Source organism: Pyxicephalus adspersus, chromosome 6 (assembly GCF_032062135.1).
Source record: "Pyxicephalus adspersus chromosome 6, UCB_Pads_2.0, whole genome shotgun sequence".
Classification (NCBI taxonomy): domain Eukaryota; kingdom Metazoa; phylum Chordata; class Amphibia; order Anura; family Pyxicephalidae; genus Pyxicephalus; species Pyxicephalus adspersus.
In genome coordinates, this window is record NC_092863.1 from 7970946 (window position 1) to 7990228 (window position 19283).

The window sequence follows — 19283 nt, forward strand, 5'->3', positions numbered from 1 at the left end:
GGTTGTTGGTGGTTATGGTGGTGGAACTAGGGTGGTTATTGGTGGTTATGGTGGTGGCAATAGGGTGGTTGTTGATGATTATGGTGGTGGCACTAAGGTGGTTGTTGGTGGTTATGGTGGTGGCACTAGGGTGGTCGTTGATGGTTATGGTGGTGGCACCAGGGTGGCACTAGGGTGGCAATTTTCTTGAATGTCAATCACTCCACCCTAATAAAAGACAGCATAGTCCATTTTGGAGTCACTAATTCTACCTGCTTCACTCACAAATGAACTAAATAGCACCTGGATGCCATACTCGGGCAACTTTGGCCTAACGTACAGTATCTTGGCCCAGTAATCTATTGAGTTAAGAGGTAAATTATTTGGCACTTACAGATATGCCAGGTAAGATGATACCCATTTGCCCTATGTGATATGCTAACCTCTACCCTTGTACTGCTGCTGTTGGAAATAGTTGGCCATCATGTCCAAAAGGCAGAAAATGCTACCTACAATATTTATCCATAATATTTTTGCTGTTACAGGATCAGAATATTTTGTTAAGAGAATTATGGTTTGTGCTAGCTTGATTGCAGTGGTTTTTCTTTCTCTGACTAGAGGACATTGGCTAAAAAATAAATTGTATACTCTAGTTGCATAATCAGTCCCGGGGGAGAAAAACCTCTTGGTGTGGCTGGGAGCCAATCACATGAGCAGAAATAATGTTTCTGGGGGTATCACATACAGTATGCAGCAGATATTGTTACGAAGAAGTAGCTTTTTTTATCAATAAATCATTCCTTGCATACCACTGTCTCAAGGAAAAGCAGCTAATATTTTATATAGCAGTTGAAATTTCCCTTGTATGGTTCTATTTTTCTATGGGAGGAAGAAGCTAACAGGGACAACATGGTTATCTGTGATTGGAGTCCTACCTTATGTAGTGGTTTGGATTTTGACATCATTACAATGCTTTGGGAGACGAAAATAGACAGAAAATAAAGGGGACCTGTTTAGCACACAATAGCTATAAATGGTTAGACAAAGGATGGCATTAGGAATGCCATGGTTTCCAAATGATTTATATTGATTTTAGATATTCAAATACAGTACTAAAGTTCATCATATTAAAAATAAAACAAAATACATTAACAGTATCTAAGCCAGCCATTCCTAACCAGAGTTCCTTGGAATCGTAGGATTTCTCTAGAGATTCTCAAGAGTTTATTGAGCTGTGGCTGATTGGTTTCCCATTACTAAAAAAGAGAAAGGTAAAAGTGTAACCCTGGCTCTAGCTCCGGTGTGTAGGCAATAGCTAATGACATTTGTATGAAAATTATTGTAATTTTCACTACTTCTACAGTGACAAAATGTCCCAAAGACAATTATAGGTAAAAACAAAAATGTTGTGTAATTCAGCTGTAAAAAAAACTTATTTTTTAAAGAATCATTATCATCATCATAATTATTATTACCAGCCCTTGTACCTGCATATTAGTGACACCAAAATCCCTCCTGGAATTAGCACAGCTCTTCTGGAGATTCTTTGCTGTCCCTGTAAGTGAGAGAAATCATTCCTTTACCCTGAGACGTCGATGTGAGCACCGTTATACTTAAATCTAGTTTTACCTTCTGTTCCCACCCACTGTGTTTGGTTTATAGAAAATACCATTTATATAACCAATAGCAGCCTGTCATATAAAGGAGGAAAAAAATGGAATGTGTGTTTTCCAAATTATAAGTTCACACGCACAAAATATGATAGGCACAAAGTGTCTTTATCCCATTATGGAAAAGTTAATTGAGACTTTTTGTCATCAAGATACCCAACCCGAGAAATTCCACATTCTTATCATAGGTCAGATAGAAATATGTGTAAAGACAAATGTAACAAAACAAATCTTCTTCAGTCATACGTCATGAAAAGTGTATCTTACCAAAGCTCAGAATATTTTCCTGATATTCTCACCTATTGTTTGCCGATATCTGGTTCTCAGGGTGGGTGATGATGATAATCTCCTACAATGCGACCAGGACACCAGTCTACGCTACAACTGATGGGAGAAGCTTTCACATTCTAGCCTTATATTTGTATATTATGTGACACACCCAGCGACTATCCATCTTACCATACCTGTTCTTCCTGCCTCTTACTTGAGCATTTTATAACAGATATTGTATGAGCAATATTTTTTTTAGCAGATCTTACATGGAGCTTATTAAATGTATGATGTTATATTGTTCATCTATGCTGTTATATATATATACTGTTATACAGACCTGATAACCCACCTTGGGATATGTCATGCAGCCATTGTTGAAGTGCAAATTTGTTGCATGAGATCAGCGGCACTGAGATAAAACTATCCAGGTGAATAAGTATTTGATTGAACTAAAATAAAGGCTCCTATGTGACTGGAAGGGTTTGGGCATCCATAGCAGTGCTGCCAATCCATAAAGCAGGTATGGCCAGGTGCTGATTGACAAGCTATACGCTTGTGAGCTAGTAGTGACATTGCTAATGAATTTCTAACAAGATCACCAGGTATTTTGTTTTGGAGAAATGAGGTCGCTAGAAGTACCTATTTTGAGGCACCCTCTTATTTCATCTAGAAGCTTTGTAGTCCCAGCTCTAGTATTATCTGCACACATCATAGTATTGGCCTCTCAACCTGATTTGCAGTCTTACTGATGGAAAGAAAATCACAGTAAAATGAGAGCCCTGAAGTCAGTCAAATTATCTCACTGAAATCCCTCAGCTCTGGTAAAACATATAGGGGCAGTTGGTCCCTAATTCTCTTTTTCCTGTAGAGGAGCAGAATGTGGGTTAAGGCTCCATTCATGAAGTGGAAACGACCTTTTGTGTAGGTTGAAGCACACTTGTTTGGGTTTTCTCTTTGAAGGTGCACCCTCACTTCCTGGGAGTTTAATATATCTGATAGCTTGTGGAGTTTTAATACTTGAAGTGGAACTAAACTGAAAATAAATCATACCTTTAATTCCACAGATCACGCTGGTGCTTTCCTCAATTGGGTCCTGCGCCATCTTGGAATTATTCTTTGTCCCAGCACAGAGAAAGCACCGTGCACCACCATCTTTCGCCATTTTCTTCCTGCTTTTGGGTATATCACCCAATCTCGCTCTGCGCAGGCACAGGATTGGGTGACGTAGCCCACTGTGAAAGTGCCGATCTCACTGAGCATGTAGATGCCCCTTCTGCGTATGCCCAAGATGAAGGCATGTGCAAAAAAAGCAGCTAAGTGCCTCCCCAGATGTGTGACGTTTTGTTGTCTAACCCTTTTATGTAATGTAAATATTTGAGTTTAGGTCCGCTTTAAGGTCGAGTTCCTAGTCAGAGCTTACAGCTGAACTCAAAGCAAACAGCTTAACAAACACATAAATTGGAGGTGTATGGCTTGCACATTTCACTTGTTGCAGCTGTGAATATAGAGTGAATAGAGTAGTGTCTTCTCTTTGCCCATAGCATGCAACCTGGACAATGTGGAAGAAGAAGGAGCAGGATGATTAGGTCATATCATTTTCTATTTGTCAACATATTAACATGCAGCATATAAGATTGGCTACCAGGTCTTTCCTTCCTCCTCTGCATAATTGTTTCCAGTGAAAGATGAATGAACAAGGGCTGTACACACAGCATCATATATTTCTATGGACAGAAGAGGGGAAGAACAAGCAAGTGGCACCCCACTGTGCTCTCCTCCATAGGAGTGGACAGCAGTTTTGTTCCCAGATTATTTCTAATCATCGGACCGCTGCTCACATACCAGATTTTTGCCCATGATGAGCATGACTGTTGGTCTCAAGAGAGAACCATCTGATGTGTGTATGTAGCTTTACATACAAAAACAGAGACAATACAAAATATTTCTAGTAATGAGCAGATAGAAGTCAATAGCTTTCCAAAAAGTGTGCATTTCTTTATTATATTTATTTGTACAATCATTTTATTATTTGATTGATCCATTAGTAAATTTATGTTTTTATACATAGAATGCTGGTGGAAGTGAACTTACACAACACAACAATACATACTCATGAAGCATTTTGCCATCAGTGTGCTTTTTATTGCATATAGTATTTCCTATGTTCTCGAACAAATTTTAGCTTCAATAATTCCTGAGCTCACATGCGTCAAAGTTTTGACGAACTTGAGCTCACCGAGTCGCTGTGGGCGATGACTGTTGGCTGTGTGTTTGCAGCGGTAATAGTTGACCCTACTTCATTCGTGGTATCTGACCCACACACCGATGGAATCTTTCCACTCTGCTTGTCTTCATCCAACCTAGTCAGTGGCCTTTCATTCTCCTTGTCCTTTACTGGGATAGACTGTATTGGTGTCCCTTCCTTCCCCTTGTCATCTCCTGAGCTACACTCTGTTGGTGGAGCGCCATTCCCTTCGTCTTTTTTCAAGTCAGATTCTGTTGGTGGCACTTCATTCTCCTTCTCATTATTTGAGTTATATTGTATTGATATCCCTTCATTCTTCTTATCTCCATATCCACATTCTGTTGGTGAACTTCCATTGTCCTTGACTTCTCTTGACCCAGAGTCTGTTGGTGGCATTCCATTTACCTTTTCATCTCTTGAATTACTTTGCATTGGTATCCCTCCATTTATTCCGGTCCCACACACTGTTGGAAGACCTTGATTCTCCTTGTCTTCTTTTAACCCAGATTCTGTTGGTAGCACTTCATTCTCCTTCTCATTATTTGAGACATATTGCTTCAATATCCCTTCATTCTCCTTACTTTCATATCCACATTTTGTTGGTGAACGTCCATTGTCCTTGACTTCTCTTGACCCGGAATCTGTTGGTGGCATTCCATTTTCCTTTTCATCTCTTGAATTACATTGTATTGGTATCCCTCCATTTATTCCGGTCCCACACACTGTTGGAAGACCTTGATTCTCCTTATGTTCAGATTCTGTTGGTGGCATTACATTCTCCTTCTCATTATTTGAGTTCCATTGCTTTGCTGTCTCTTCATTCACCTTACCTCCTGTTCCACACTCTGAAACTTCCATTGGTGTTTCTCCATTGTCATTGGTAAACATGTGATACCCTCTATTTTCATTCTCTTCTATTGGTTCAGATGCAGGTGGTGTCCCTTCATTTTCCTTTTCTGAAATTTGGATATTATTTGACCTTTTGTTAGCATTTATCTCAGTTGCTTTATGTTTTAATTTTTGTAGTGTCTCCACAGGTCCCCAGATAAAATCTTCTTTTGATTCATAGTACTCCCAGGCAAAGAGCACCAGTTCCTTACGTTCCCTCTTGTTCTTTACAGTAAACAGGAAATAGTTCAGAGCGCTTGTTTTTACATTCTGTAAGTTACTGTTACACAGGATTTGTTCCAAAAAGAACCTGACCAGTGGGGCCTGGAAGTGCTCATAGCCGAGTTCGCCCAAACATTTAAGAATACGTGTGATCCGGAGGTTGTTGTGGGTGTTACTGTGAAAAAAAAACATGAATTAACTCAACATTTGTCTTTTCATCTCTTATCTTAACAAATGAAAGGGTCAGTTAGATGTGACCGATTGATACCCATAGAAGAAAGAAAAATAGACACCAGACTACATTTCTGAGGATTCTTGCATTATAGTAGAAATAATAAATATATCTCAGAAGGGGCAGGACTTGAATGGTGAGATATTGCAGGACACCGGTCTCTTAATAGGAAACAAACAGGCGTGAGAGGTTCTGGGTATATGAAAAGGTACATAGCAAGTAAAATAAGTTAGCAGCAGGAGTACCCAGCAAAGCAGAAAGCGAGGAACAAAGGTAAGAAATGGGTTGTACAGCTGAGGGGGGGGGGGCTAATGATTGGCAATATGGAACATAAAGGAGTGAGCATTGTAACCCCATGAAGGAAATGATAGATTCACTAGCAATTTAGCAGGTAATAAAACTTTATAAAAAGCAGGAAAAAAAACTACTGTGGTATTTCTACAGGCATTCTACAGCAAACCTGAGAAGAATAACAAATCATTGGCCCATTAAAACTGCAAACAGGTGAAATATTATGAATTTCTACACTTTGTGACACTAAAATAATAGTTTAAGTTAAAGTATTTTTGCCCTGAATTCAGCCATAATGATCTCCTAGTACCTGGTGTTTAAAACCTACAACTTACTTATTTAGATTTGTAAATCTTTCCCTCCAGTTCTTTGCCAGATTCAGTTCCCCAGTCTCTGTGTTTATTTCAATGCCATAAAAACCCAGCATGAGTTCATAGGATTTCAGGAACCTCTTCATTACCTCCTTGTCTTTCTTCATTTCCTAAAACAGAGGAGAGAGTGGAGTGAGACTATTCTAGATAAAGGATAATATGACAGGGGAACATTGTGAGAGGGGTTCTGGTTGGGATGTTAGTTAGGGTGCATAGTAACAAATCATGAATTAATTTGAATTAGTGAATTGGTTAATTAGTACTAGAGGAAGATATATTTTATTATATACTATCATTTTAAATTCAAATTTATTTATGATGCCATGCACATAGTTTGATAATATACAAAGAAGCAAGAACAGTCTTTCAATGCAATAGTCTTTCTTTGCATGGAGCGGAGTTATGCAAACTTTGGAGGAGAGTCTTGTATGTGTACAGGGCTTGACGCCGGTCCAGGCAAATACAGGGACGATGGATGACGAACAATCCTAATGTACCTGGGGAGTGCGGCTCCGTCCCTCCCCCTATAGAGCAGAACGGTGTTGTATGTACATCGCTCATTCGTGCATCGTTAGTTGTTAGAAAGGATCGTGAAAGATCCTTTCCAAGGACAATTATTGCACCTGTGTACTTAGCCTTAGCCCTGTTTTTAGAAAAATCATAAAAAAAAATATCTACCAAATATTGTCACTAGTTTAATACCTCAATTTCCTTTTCTGTAAGTGGCCAGGCATTTTTGTTCATACCAGGTTCCCGCAGTGGAAACAACCTACAATAAAACAAACGCTGCTGAGCAAAAACAGCAAAAGGGGTAAATCTATAGAAAAGCAGAAAAGCCTATGTTAGTTCTGTGAAATGGTTAAACAAAAATGGTTAGTAAGAATCCATCACAACTGGTCTTTTTTTTTATTAAACGTGCATTCAATTAAAAAAAGATGAGATTGTATTAAAATGTGTAAATGACTGCGTGTAACTTCTGTACCAGAAAATAATTTTAGATTTCTTTAAATGGAGAGATGGTAAAATAAAATATTTACTTTTTATTTTCAGTAACGCTACTTTTTTTGAGTAAAGGTGGAGCCCCCACCAACACCTACTTATTGTGAACTCACCATTGGATGAAATTATGGTTATTTTCCAGTTTGTAGTAGTCATGTTTCCAGTCATGTAGGGAGTCTATACATACACCTGTATTTGATACACAAACTCTTAGATCTAGTGTCTAAAATGGAATCAAGAAATTATTTTACAAATATATAACAAATTGAAAGAGATCTTTGTTTTCTTTGGCATGCATTGTCAATAACTTTAAAAATAACTTTTTTATTAGGGGGAGGGCAGACAAAGAACACAAAGGGAAGCATAGAGAATATTTGATGCTTCTGGATGAGGGTTTACAACAAACTGACATTTTTATTAAATGTTATTGGGAACCACAATCCTCTCACATTTCCTAAATCTATGTAGTGCCATGGCACTGTTCCCTATTTCCACCGATAAGATTTTGTTTCACTATCATATTCATCCCATGCTGTGTAAGCCCAAGGTGGTCGGAGCTCATTGTCGCTGTAGTAGTAATTTTAAAATTTACATTGCAAGTTTAGTTTTAACTATCCAAGTCTACAGATGTTATGTAGGTGCCCGGGTATTATATCTGTGTATCGGTGTATTATATCTGCATGCATTTGGACTTCAATCCCCGGTCTTGTGTTAACTTCAAGCCTCTCACGTTTCTCTAAAGACTGGTGCGGGAAATTTAGAATGTTCAGTACTGACCATAAGGTTCAAAGCAAATCTCATTTCGGTAAAACTTCAAATTCATCATTGGCCCCTATAAAGGAAAATTATAATTTTTTAGCCCATAATAAAAGTTCACTCACAACTTTAGGCATGACTTATTAAATCACATTACCTAACATGAGACACATTATTAATAAACATACAAATATTGATCACCTATTAGTTGTCATAGGTTCAAAATACATGGGCTGCTAAAGGTTTTGTAAATAAATGCGAGTGGATCTGTGATCACCATACATCTGCTGCACTAGCGGCTGATAAGACATTTTGGACCTGCGGACTCCATGAGCTGCCCTTCCTTTTGACTCTTTGGACAATTAGTGATCATCAACACACTGCTGACACACAAGCTGGGTCAGGCTAAAATTGGCACCAAAAAGGTGGCTTGTAGTTTTACCTTGCAGAACTAATAAATCATTTTCATTTTTGTTTCAGGACCATCTATGTCAAGTATAAAAGTTCTATGAAACTCTTCTATTATTCATCCAGAAATGTTAAGGCCTCTGTGCATAAATGTGACTGAACAATAAATGGAGAATCGGTACTCTGAAGAGCTCAAGCCTCTAAGTTATCCAAACGCTGTATTAAAATGAAACACCTGACGCCAAATTCAGAGGATATTTGGCATCATCTATCTAAGTTTCTCCTGAAAAAGGGATTAAAGCTCCTAGATGGGACCATGAGTAACTGCGTTGCTGCAGATTATTGGCTTAGTATCCTTGTCCACCCATTTCTTCCAGGCCTGGATCCCAAGTAAAGAGACGCATATGTGCAGCAATACAATTACTCATGGTCCTATCCAGGCCTATCCAATCCCTTTCTATGGGATATTGCGATGGAAGATGCCACATATCCTCTGAATTTGGCATGAAGTGTTTCATCTTATTATATCACATAAGCCTCTGATGTACAAGACACTGTAGTGGAAGTCACATTGCATTTGCTTGCATCTACAAAACACATTTAATGATATAATAATGATTACAGAACTGCATTAAAATAGATCTAAAGTTCAATTTATCCAACTTAAAGATCAAGTGTGTAACTTGAAAGGACTTACCGGGTAGCCATGTCGGTAATGCTGTAAATCCCTGGCTGCTCTGTTCCATGAATGCTGCAACAGCAAGAAAAAAAGTCAATTATTCTCTCTGTTCTTTACTAGTTTTGCAGTTACTTTTTTATGATCAGAATAATTTAGAGAATTGTTGTAGATAATTTGATTGCAGTGGATTGCACTGAAATTCAATGAAGTCACTGATTGCTTAGAAGAAGGTTGTCTACTCTTGTGATAAAAGTCCCAGAGTTATTACAGGAGAAAAAATGAGAGCCATGGACATGAACAAGATTCACATTTCTGGGGAAACCCTATATTAATATGAATACTAAATATTAAATACTAAATATTTAATACTATATTAAAAAAGGAAGCAACGTTTTCTTTTTGTTATTTTCATTTTTAATCACATCATGCATACTACTATGAAAGAAAAAGGTAACTACTTTTTTATATAGCAATCAATGGAATTTGTCTTTGTATGGTTCCATTGTTGTATGGAAGGGAGACTCTAACTAGAACAATAGAGATGCTGTGTTCATAGACCTACCTTAGGGAATGTTTTGGGTTTGGACTTCTTATAAGCTATATAGTCCTCATCATCCTCCCAGGTAGAGTCATTTTCTGAATCCCAGGCTGGTTTCTCATAACCCCAGGAACTAAACATGCTGCCAATGTTTCTGAATAATCAGAGACAGAAATGAGGGGTCATTCCTACTTAGAACACTATAGATGTAAAAGATCAGGATGAGAAAGCATGGATCACACAGACATGGTTGTATCTTTTTATTGTTTTTGTACCGATGCTTATTGATTTTACACAAATTGTGCAAAGTATGAAATAATATCTGGGCGATCATAATAGAGCCTGAAGTTTTCTCTGAAGGTTTTTAGGAGTTTCGTGAGCTGTGGCTGGCTAATCTTGATCGTGTTGGCATCAACATAAAACATTGATATCAATGACCTTTTAGGCAAGAAAGCATCTTCATACAGACCAATAATGCAAGAAGCATTTTCGCATTTCAGGTATTCATTCACCTGACTACCGATGACAATTCTGCTTGTTAAAACAAATACAAAAATGTTTTCCTGTCTTGTAACTCCACAACTCAAATTGTTTGTCAACTTTTATTGTTTTTTCAATGACCCCCAAATCCCAGAGCCTAACTCTCCTCTCACATTGTGGATTCTTTGCTGTCCAGGTATGTGAGGGAAAACAAAATTTGACCTTGAGACACTGATATCCACACAGCTTAACATAATTGTAGTGTGTTTGGTTTATATACATCACCCATTATATAAAACAGCATCCTGCATAGCCTGCTATATAAAGGAGAGAAAAATAAAAAGAAGCAGTCATGTTGTGCAATATAAAAGTTATTCACATGCACAAGATGTGACCACCCAAAGAGTTGTATGTGTAATTATCTGTATCCCAGTTATGTTCCTGTTTTATCATCCTCTGCTATGTTCTCCTAATGTAAAGTGTCAATAAAAGTTTACCAGGTATGGACTATTTTGTCATTAGCAAGAAACCAACCTGAGAATTGCCACGCATTTATCACAGACCTCAGTTTAATAAATACATCCTATTTTAGCACTGCAAAAACAAACCTATGAAAACAATTCCTATATCATTAGAAAGCATTTCATAAATAAGCTCGGAACCCCTTCTTGATTTACTAACCTGTTGTTCGGTGATATCTAAAACAAAAGGAGAGAAGGAACTAGAAGAACTTGTCTGAACTCTTTAACCACATTGTAACTTGTTTCATTTTCTATTCCTATGTTTAGCAGAAATGACACACCCATCAACAGAATAAACTGAAATGTATATGCATGGCTCTTAGGTGGAGCTTAATAAATATAACGTCATGTAAATGTTAAACCCACATACTGAAATACGAGACAGAAAACATCTGACTAGTTGAAACAAATAAAATGTGAGAGAGAATTGTTTGGATTGCAGCAAAAGCTAGTTTGGATATATGGGTAATATTTGCTGGGTTACTGCTTTAGTATTAGCCCTTGCCATCTTTTTGTTGGATAAAGCATAGAACAGAGAGAGAGAACCTGTCATGTCGGAGACAATTAAACCCACTTCTTCAAGGTGGCACAAATAAAAATGTGAAATATCCCCCTGGTGTCACATGCAGTATAGCAAAAAGCAAAGCAAATACTGACTGCCATTCAAATTGACTCCACTGAAAAGGGTTTTATTATAGTTAGTTGTGTTCATTCACCCGAATGAGTTATACTGAGAAGAAGGTTATACAGGGACATAGACAATAATGAAATCTGACAGAGCTAACCCTTCGCTCCTCTTCGGTCACTTGGAGCATGCAAACTCCAAGTTTCATATTATTGAGCTGTACTCATAGTACAGATAATGCCAGTCATATGATATTCTCATCCCGTTTTTCTCTGTCAATTGACTGGTTACTAATATTCCATCTTCATCTCCCAGTCTGGGAAGTGCTGTACAAGGACTGCAAGATGCCAATAGTATATAAAATTCATATGCTTACACCACTTGTATTATAAAAAAAATAATTTTATGATTCATTGTGACTGGAAAACAACATTCGGCACTGGGACTACCTCTACAAAAACACAATAACCAATGTAAAAACGATATACATTCTTTATTTACTTTTTCTTGGGGAACCCCCCTAAACATCCACAACAGTTTACATTTTTTTTCCCATTCTTTAAGTTATCAGACACATGTTTATTGTAAGAGCTGGCTACCATTTCTTTTTTCTTCATTTCAGATTGAATGTTTTCCTTCATATTTTCCCTTACCTCAGTCTTGTATTTTTTCCTGCCATCTTTACTGACTTTGGTATTATACGGGCTCCCTACCTTCCTGTGTACCTCCAGACCATCTTGCCTGTTTCCATTCCCTAATTTTATCTTTTCCCCATCCCCACTTTTGTATTGTTTCTTCTCATGTTCATTGTCTTTTCTGCAAGTATTATTATTGTACAATTTCTCATGTTTCTTCAATTCATCACGTTTTTTCTCCATTTCTTTGAACTTGTCATAATCAGAGTCTTCCATGTCTTTCCTTTTGTGTTGTTTCCTGACATCCAGCTGGCTCTTCAGCTGTTCCATCTTGTCTTCTTTCTTGATGGTATCACAGTCCTCTCTTTTGTGTTCTTCCAACACTTGAGATTTTCTTAACAAGTCTACAGGTCCCCAGTCAAACCAGCTTTCCTCTCCAAAGTGTTTCCAGGCAAAGAGCACCAAATCTCGACGTTCCATCTTGTTCTTCACGGAGAATATGAAGTAGTCTAATACGCTTCTTTTTACATTCTTTAATTGGCCTCGACACAGGGTTTCCTCCAAAAAAAAACGCACCAGGGGAGCTTGGTAGTGTTCAAACCCCAATTCCCCCAAACACTTCAAGATTCGGGTGATCCGCAGGTTGTTATGAGTGTTACTATAAAAAAGAAAAAATATATTATTGTGCATGCTCACCCCTGAACATCATAAGATATTTCCAGAAAAGAACATACATCAATGAATTCTAGATTTTTTAATTCTGTAGCCTATGTTCTACTAAACAAATTTTGTACTACTGATTGCATTTACATTAACTTTAAAAGTAATCAGGAAACACTCATGGGAAAAGGGATGGGTAATGTTGAAGACACAAATAAAAAACCTGTAAACAGTAAAATGCTGACTTGGCAGTTGGTATTACTATTTACCCAAATGTCAAATTATTATTATTATTATTATTATTATTAATAATAATAAACAGGATTTATATAGCGCCAACATATTATGCAGCACTGTACATTAAATAGGGGTTGCAAATGACAGACTAATACAGACAGTGATATAGGAGGAGAGGACCCTGCCCCGAAGAGCTTACAATCAAATTAAAGTTTATATCATCTTTAATATATTGAATTTGGCTTTTTATCAGCTTTTTGTATTCTGTATAGTAGAACTTTGACTTTGCAATTTGCTCTCATTAATAAAGGTCAAACCCAATGGAATATTTCTTTACTATGAAAACAATCAATCTACTATCTCTTTTCTTAACTTGCATCAGGTGTAATGGAAAATACTTACTTATTTAAATTGCTGTATCTTTGTTTCCAAAATTCTGTTTTGCCAACTTCTCCATTATTTTCATTTTTTAGATACAGGCCGTAAAATCCTAACATCAGCTTATATGCCTTCCGAAGCCTTGTGGTGACATTTTTATCTTGCTTCATTATCTAGGAGATCATATATTACAATCAACATTAAACGTAATCCTAAAATTATAAACAGAAGTAAAGAGGAACTTCACCAGCTAGGATATGCAAAGTTTCTCTACATACAAAAGTACCAATAAATAAATATTTAGTACATATAACAGATTTGTAAAGGCATGACCCAGTTTTACTTTAGGACATGTCTGTACGACTATAGTTAGTAACGCACTGTAACATATTCTCGGCAAGGAATATGAAGGGTGAGGTAGATCAGACCCCCCCAACCTACAGAATACACGTATAAGCCAAATCCCTACACAGCGCAAGCATAAGCTCTTGAGAGACAAGGCAATGGCACTGACAATGGCAATATATACATTTGGACAGGGCAGGAATTTTTATTGTAGCGGAGCAGGGTTGTCAACCCTAATGTTAATTGCTCGATTGAGATACAGGTTCACCAGATATTTTTTATTGCTTCTAGATGAAATATGGGAAAAAAGGGCCCAAAAATACCAACACCTAAATTCTGAGGGCACTCCCTCAAAAGTTATCTGATATATCTCTGGTTCTAGTCAGCCTCTCGACAGGATATGTGGTCTCACTGAGCAAAATATTTTACAGAAAATTGAAATCATTCCAGCAAAATAAAGGCCCTGAAGTGAATCAAATGATCTGACTGAAATCTTTCTGGTCTAGTAAAAACATATAGCTGAATGTCATCCCTAATTCAAGCGTTTTCTACTACCTTAATCTCTTCTTCCTGTAGAGGAGCAGCTTGTGGGTTAACGCCACATTCTCGAAGTGGAAAGAGCCTGAAACACAAAAAGACTTATATCTGTTAGAACTGGGAAAGTTTACTTCCTATACCATAGCAGGTTTTCAAGCTACATAGTCTATAGTACAAAAAGTTTACTTCTTGTTATGTCAATGGGACAGGAATTGGAGCAAAAACTTGGACACGAAGATTCTCCGTCAGGGGCCATGAAACAGAAAAGTTTGTATTCTAAACGGATTAGGCACAGGTATATCAGAAACCTTGCTACCCTTACCATTGGATGTAGTTATGGTTGTACTCAAGCAGATCATAATCCTCCTTCCATTTTTCCAGCAGCTCATCAATGTAGCAACCTGGGCACAATACAGAAAGTGGGTAATATTTTCCTAATAAAAACCAAGGGCTTCCGACTCCAGTCTTTAAAGGTTTTCTGGACCCCAGCCTGGATAAGTCTCCTTTTAGTGGTTCCTAAGCCCAGACGTTATCACAATACAATCAATGGCCTGGGGTGCGCAGTGTTAGCCCTTGGGGATTTTTAGTATTTCTCTAGTAAGGTGACAAGAATCAGATTCTAATATTGGACCTTGTTTACTGCTTGGATAGGAGCCAAGTGTATAGCATACAAGTAACATTTTGCAAACCTTTTGGCAAGCTTTGTTAAAGCCTTCAATAACATAGGTGTGTTTAATATCACTAAGAGCCTAAAGCCACTAATCAAGCCTCAACCCTACTCACGCCTGCCAGAAGTTTTTTTAAATTGACATTCAGCTCATCTAATAAGATCTGTTTTTATCATTTCTAAACTGGAAAAAAATCTTACAAAAAGCTTCTCAAAGCTTGTAGAAATCTTTACCAATGTTCCTGAAAGTATACTATATACACTGCTATTATACAAGCTAAAGCCACCTATAATTTTTTCAGTACATAAGGAATTTTAACTTTAGTCTTTTCTAAATCATTTGGAAATTAAATCTGCATTCCAAAACAATCAGCTGATTCACTGATCATTTGTTATTATTACACGGTATTTATATAGCACCAACATATTATGCAGCGCTTTATAAAGTCCATAGTCATGATCATAATTGAAATGAAATCCAAAGTTGCACTTCCTATAAAAGTTTAGCTTTCTAGATCTGCTGTTCCTCTGTCAAGTTTAAAGTTACATTTATTTAAAAAAATCAATCCCTTTTATCATGGAACTTACCATTTGGTTTGAACGTTATCTCATTTCTGTAAAAACGTAAATTGAGCATTTTTTCCTGCAGAAAAAATAGGTTGGAAAGGGTCATTTAGCATGATAACAAAATCCTTGTTTTCTACAGTTAAACTTTCGAAGTGACTTTCAATATGGAAAAGAAAGTTTCCTCAACATGGCTCCTGATGGCTGAAGTAGCAAACTCCTCCAAGGTTAAGCACAGAGGGGATCACACCATAGGGGGATCTGAGATGCCTCCTTCACATACAAAAATATATATGCATGTAAAATATGTACAAAATAAAAGGGGTAGTTGGCTGTATTTGTGCCTTAGACCTAGGGGTTACAGTCCTTCCCAGGCTACTACCATATTCATACAAAGGGTTCTCATCAACAGGCTCCAGGTTTTTCTCATTACCCCTTTAATGCTTTTTTATTTTATTTTGGTCAGATGGAGAGTTTTAGAGAAACTTACCGGGTTACCCTGGAAATTGCGACCTGCACGCCGATACCCATGTCTATAGTTCTGCATATCCCGTGCAGCTACAGAATACATATACTATAAAGAAGAGGTAGAGCAAAGAAAGAGAGTTTGTGCTTTGCTAATATTATAATTAAATCCTAATCAAAATTGTATAATATAACTGATGCTAAACGCCTATCTGTAACAGATTAGAATACGGTGAGCTTGGTCCCATGGGGGTTTGCTTTATGCCCATACTTGCCCAGAAAACTCTCTCCAGGGCAGTATACAAGTTAGCCATAGGTATAAAAGACATTTTGTCATTACAGAAAGGACTGACATGCATGAACAGCTCATTCAAATCAACATGGCCATATGTATAGACACACCATAACAACATAAAGTTGCAAGATTCTCCCTATTTCAATTTTTATTGGTGTATGTTACACAGCTCAGTGCTGAACTACATTACCTTCTTGGTATGTATCTTTTATTGTATTATGGCCCTGGGAAGTAATGGTTGGTAACAACCATCATTTCCCTGTACCTAATTATATTACTTTCATGTATTGCCTGACAGATCAGCAATATATATATATATATATATATATATATATATATATATATATATATATATATATATATTGCTGGCACTTGAATTTGAATGGTTTCAAGTACTTTTTGATTTTATATATTCATGTGTCCTATCCCACATATCCAACTACTGCAGGGTCTGGCATAAAAGCAAGGAGAACATTTTGTGGACCTCCACCAACCACTATCACCACCCTTTGTGATGTCCTAGTCATAATACCCACAATTTCCCAGTAAGGACCTTATATTTTACCTTATATATTACCTTATAGCTCAGTTTCACTGGTTTTCCATTTTGCAGCTGCTTGCTTGCCTTGTGTGCCTATGGTTTATAAAGACAACTCATTGGTTGCAATAATTGCATCAAGATAGAAAGGAAAAACTCAAATGTACCATCATCAGTTTATACCTATTCTGCATATAGGAGAGACACTTTATAATTACTTTTAATTTAGCCAAGTTAAATGGTGTATTTAATGTTAACACCCATTGCACCTGAAACTGTAATGGGATCAATCCATCTGATTGATGGTGACTGTAGGTAAAATGACCACTTTGGTCACCTACTAGCCTCCAGCCTGCTGATAATAGAGGGGAACATTACGTAAGTGGGGTCATTCTGGTCTTTTCTCCTGCCAGCAAATTTCCAGGAACTGGTTAACAACATGTTGGTATCCTTAACACTGGTTGGTTCACAGTGGGGGTCCATTCTATCTATTTCAATTGTGAGAAGATGATACAAGGACACAATTCAGTTGTCCTGATGACCATTGTCACCAGGACAGAAATTATGAGAATATAAAATTATATTAAAAATAAGATGTAGAAGAAACAGAAGCATGCTTGTTAGAGTAAACCTAAGGCAGTATAAGACTAAAACTAGAATTCTCTCACTTTCATAGGTGCCTGTTATAGTTATGTATGCATACTAGGTTACTAGGTAGTGGCTGCACTTATCCCGGGTTCTCTTGTAGGCTTAAGTGGTTATTCTTGGATCAGATTTACCCCATGTATAGGTCCTAAACACGTACCTATATCCACGTATTGAAAAGCATGCAGGTGGAGCATATAAAGTTATAACAACTTTGATTTTTAAGCATTAAAATACAAATCTCCGTTTTTCCAGCTGGAAAAGTTTTTACCAAATGTATGGATATGTGTCCAAAAAAATGTTTTGACTTTAAATGCAGTTTGATTATTTAAAAGATTGGGCTCATTTTAGGCAACTCCTATTTATTGAAAAGCAATGGATATTATGTTGGTGCTTTATAAATGCTAGTGGACAGGTGGGTTATAAATAAGGTTTAATAGAAATAATAGGTAACTTGACGTACATACTTTTTCACCATTTGTAGACCATTCTTCATCTTCCTCCCAGGTTGAGTCGTAAGAGATTGCCATCCCATCAATTCTATTAACAAAAACAAAAAACAAGATTGAAAGGGCTAGTAAACCTAGAACACAAGAAGGAGATAAGATTTATATGAGAGTTGCTCAGCATTCCAACTTCTGAGCAGAAAAGGCAATACAGACTTGTGTGTGCACCTTTGCCTTCAACCTGTTGCATTAGGTTACATTACTTTGTTAGGTACATGTCAGCAGTAAAACTGGTGATTTCCTTTTAAAGATGTATTTCTAAATATTATATATACTGTAATAATAAAGTTTAAATAAACACAATCACTAGAATCCTATTTAAGCTTTAATATCTTAAGTTATAAGAAAGTTTCAATATTTTCAATTCTGCATTTCTCATAATTAGAGTTGTGCTGCAGTTCTCACTGTTCCAGGAGCTTTCAATTGATCCTACAGATTTAATTTTAAGGTAAATGAACAGAAATTGCAAGGTGCATGGTCAGTTTAAACTGGGAGAAGAGGTAATGTTAGCTGTTAGTAAGAACCTGTACATGCATAAGACTCTAGGTACTTTGCAAAAGTGCATAAAAAGCAGGCAATAGCAGACAAAAGCTAAAAGTTATACAATTTAATACCAATAATCTCATACATTCAGCTTACCTGAGGTCTGGCAGTGTTTGTAAAAGGATATACGGTTTTATTTACATAAAAAGAGCAAAAGACAACCTAAGTTCCTGTTTGTGAAGGTGTGGACTTCTCATTACTTCTTTCACTTTCTTTTCTGGGGAAGGGCATTATTTTTTTTTCTTTTAGAGCACCATAGCATAAAAACCTGTTACATGTTTCTTTTTTTGCAATTTTATTTTTATCTTATATTTTATAGTTATTGGTATATTGTAGCTTCTTCTGCCTCTTGTGTAAATGTTTTACTAAAACTTTGTCTTAGCTAATACTGTGTGTTATACATGATACATTACAATCTCTAGCATATAATATTAGAGATTATCCATGATCCCACCCTCCCCATGCTGCATGCACATTCACTAATATATTTATTTATTGATTATGGTATGATTTGATAAAAATATTTCAGATGCAATTGTTAGCTTTGAACAAAGTTAGGAAGGATTAACACCCCTTAAAGAATTGTGTTCCATACAAGACATACAATTTAAACATATTGTTACTCTTGTGCCGTAGAATAATTTAACATTTTCCAAAGTTTTGGCTTTGCTTTGAAACTTCCATTACGGGGGAACTTTACATTGACGAATATATTTAGGTAGTTGGGATACTTGTGGGTTTTAGGTTATTCCAATTCTAATGCTCAGGGATTAAAGTAAATTTTGAATACAAATCGATATTGTATCTTTGAATCATTTTTTTAATTGTGGAGATGGAAATATTTAGAACCTCTGAATATCTTCATGCTCTTCTTGTACTGGTGAGGGCAAAATTAACATTGAGACATAGCAGGGAAATCTTTTATTGGATAAGTTATGATTACCAATATTAGCCGAAAGAAAAAGTTTTTGGAAAGATCACTTTCTGTTATGTCTTGAGACAGATGCTGAAGAAAAATCTCCTTTATGGGATGCAGACTTGTCAAGGTTATTAACGTCTGAAAGTTTCCTTTGGTATCTTATATTAAGACA

The 19283-nt window shown here is 36.7% G+C and overlaps 2 protein-coding genes across 7 annotated transcripts; both read right to left on the reverse strand.

Annotated features, from left to right (window-relative positions):
- Positions 1–3892: 3892 nt before the first annotated feature.
- On the reverse strand, positions 3893–10805 carry LOC140333043 (uncharacterized). 2 transcript variants are annotated; one of them, XM_072414428.1, is made up of 8 exons: positions 10713–10805; positions 9576–9705; positions 9032–9085; positions 7948–8002; positions 7284–7359; positions 6874–6940; positions 6136–6281; positions 3893–5452 (listed from the first exon to the last, which is right to left on the reverse strand). In XM_072414428.1, the coding sequence occupies exons 2-8, from the start codon at positions 9690–9692 to the stop codon at positions 4132–4134; spliced, it is 1836 nt and encodes a 611-aa protein (XP_072270529.1). In that variant the 5' UTR covers positions 9693–9705; positions 10713–10805; the 3' UTR covers positions 3893–4131. The 2 variants fall into 2 exon arrangements, with proteins under 2 accessions (XP_072270529.1, XP_072270530.1); XM_072414429.1 differs by lacking the exon at positions 9576–9705 and having other exon boundaries at positions 10713–10791.
- A 562-nt stretch (positions 10806–11367) lies between these two features.
- On the reverse strand, positions 11368–18365 carry LOC140333044 (opioid growth factor receptor-like). Of its 5 annotated transcripts, none has more exons than XM_072414431.1 (9): positions 18289–18365; positions 17611–17683; positions 16526–16594; positions 15691–15774; positions 15225–15279; positions 14292–14370; positions 13988–14054; positions 13112–13260; positions 11368–12470 (listed from the first exon to the last, which is right to left on the reverse strand). In XM_072414431.1, exons 2-9 carry the CDS (start codon positions 17671–17673, stop codon positions 11675–11677), a joined length of 1362 nt encoding a protein of 453 aa, XP_072270532.1. In that variant the 5' UTR covers positions 17674–17683; positions 18289–18365; the 3' UTR covers positions 11368–11674. The 5 variants fall into 5 exon arrangements, with proteins under 5 accessions (XP_072270532.1, XP_072270533.1, XP_072270531.1 ...); XM_072414430.1 differs by having other exon boundaries at positions 11369–12470; positions 17607–17683; positions 18289–18348; XM_072414434.1 differs by having other exon boundaries at positions 11371–12470; positions 16538–16594.
- Positions 18366–19283: the final 918 nt, after the last annotated feature.

Bases quoted from the DNA above. Each gene is read 5' to 3' on its own strand.
- LOC140333043 (XM_072414428.1), bottom strand. From the start codon at position 9,692: ATGTTTAGTTCCTGGGGTTATGAGAAACCAGCCTGGGATTCAGAAAAT. The intron at 9,086-9,575 runs GTAGGTCTATGA...TTGCTGTTGCAG, and splicing joins AACCCAAAACATTCCCTAAG to CATTCATGGAACAGAGCAGC. The intron at 7,360-7,947 runs GTCAGTACTGAA...TATCAAATACAG, and splicing joins GATTTGCTTTGAACCTTATG to GTGTATGTATAGACTCCCTA.
- LOC140333044 (XM_072414430.1), bottom strand. From the start codon at position 17,678: ATGGGATGGCAATCTCTTACGACTCAACCTGGGAGGAAGATGAAGAAT. The intron at 16,595-17,606 runs GTACGTCAAGTT...TATAAACCATAG, and splicing joins TACAAATGGTGAAAAAGTAT to GCACACAAGGCAAGCAAGCA. The intron at 13,261-13,987 runs GTAGTAGAAAAC...ATGATCTCCTAG, and splicing joins TACAGGAAGAAGAGATTAAG to ATAATGAAGCAAGATAAAAA.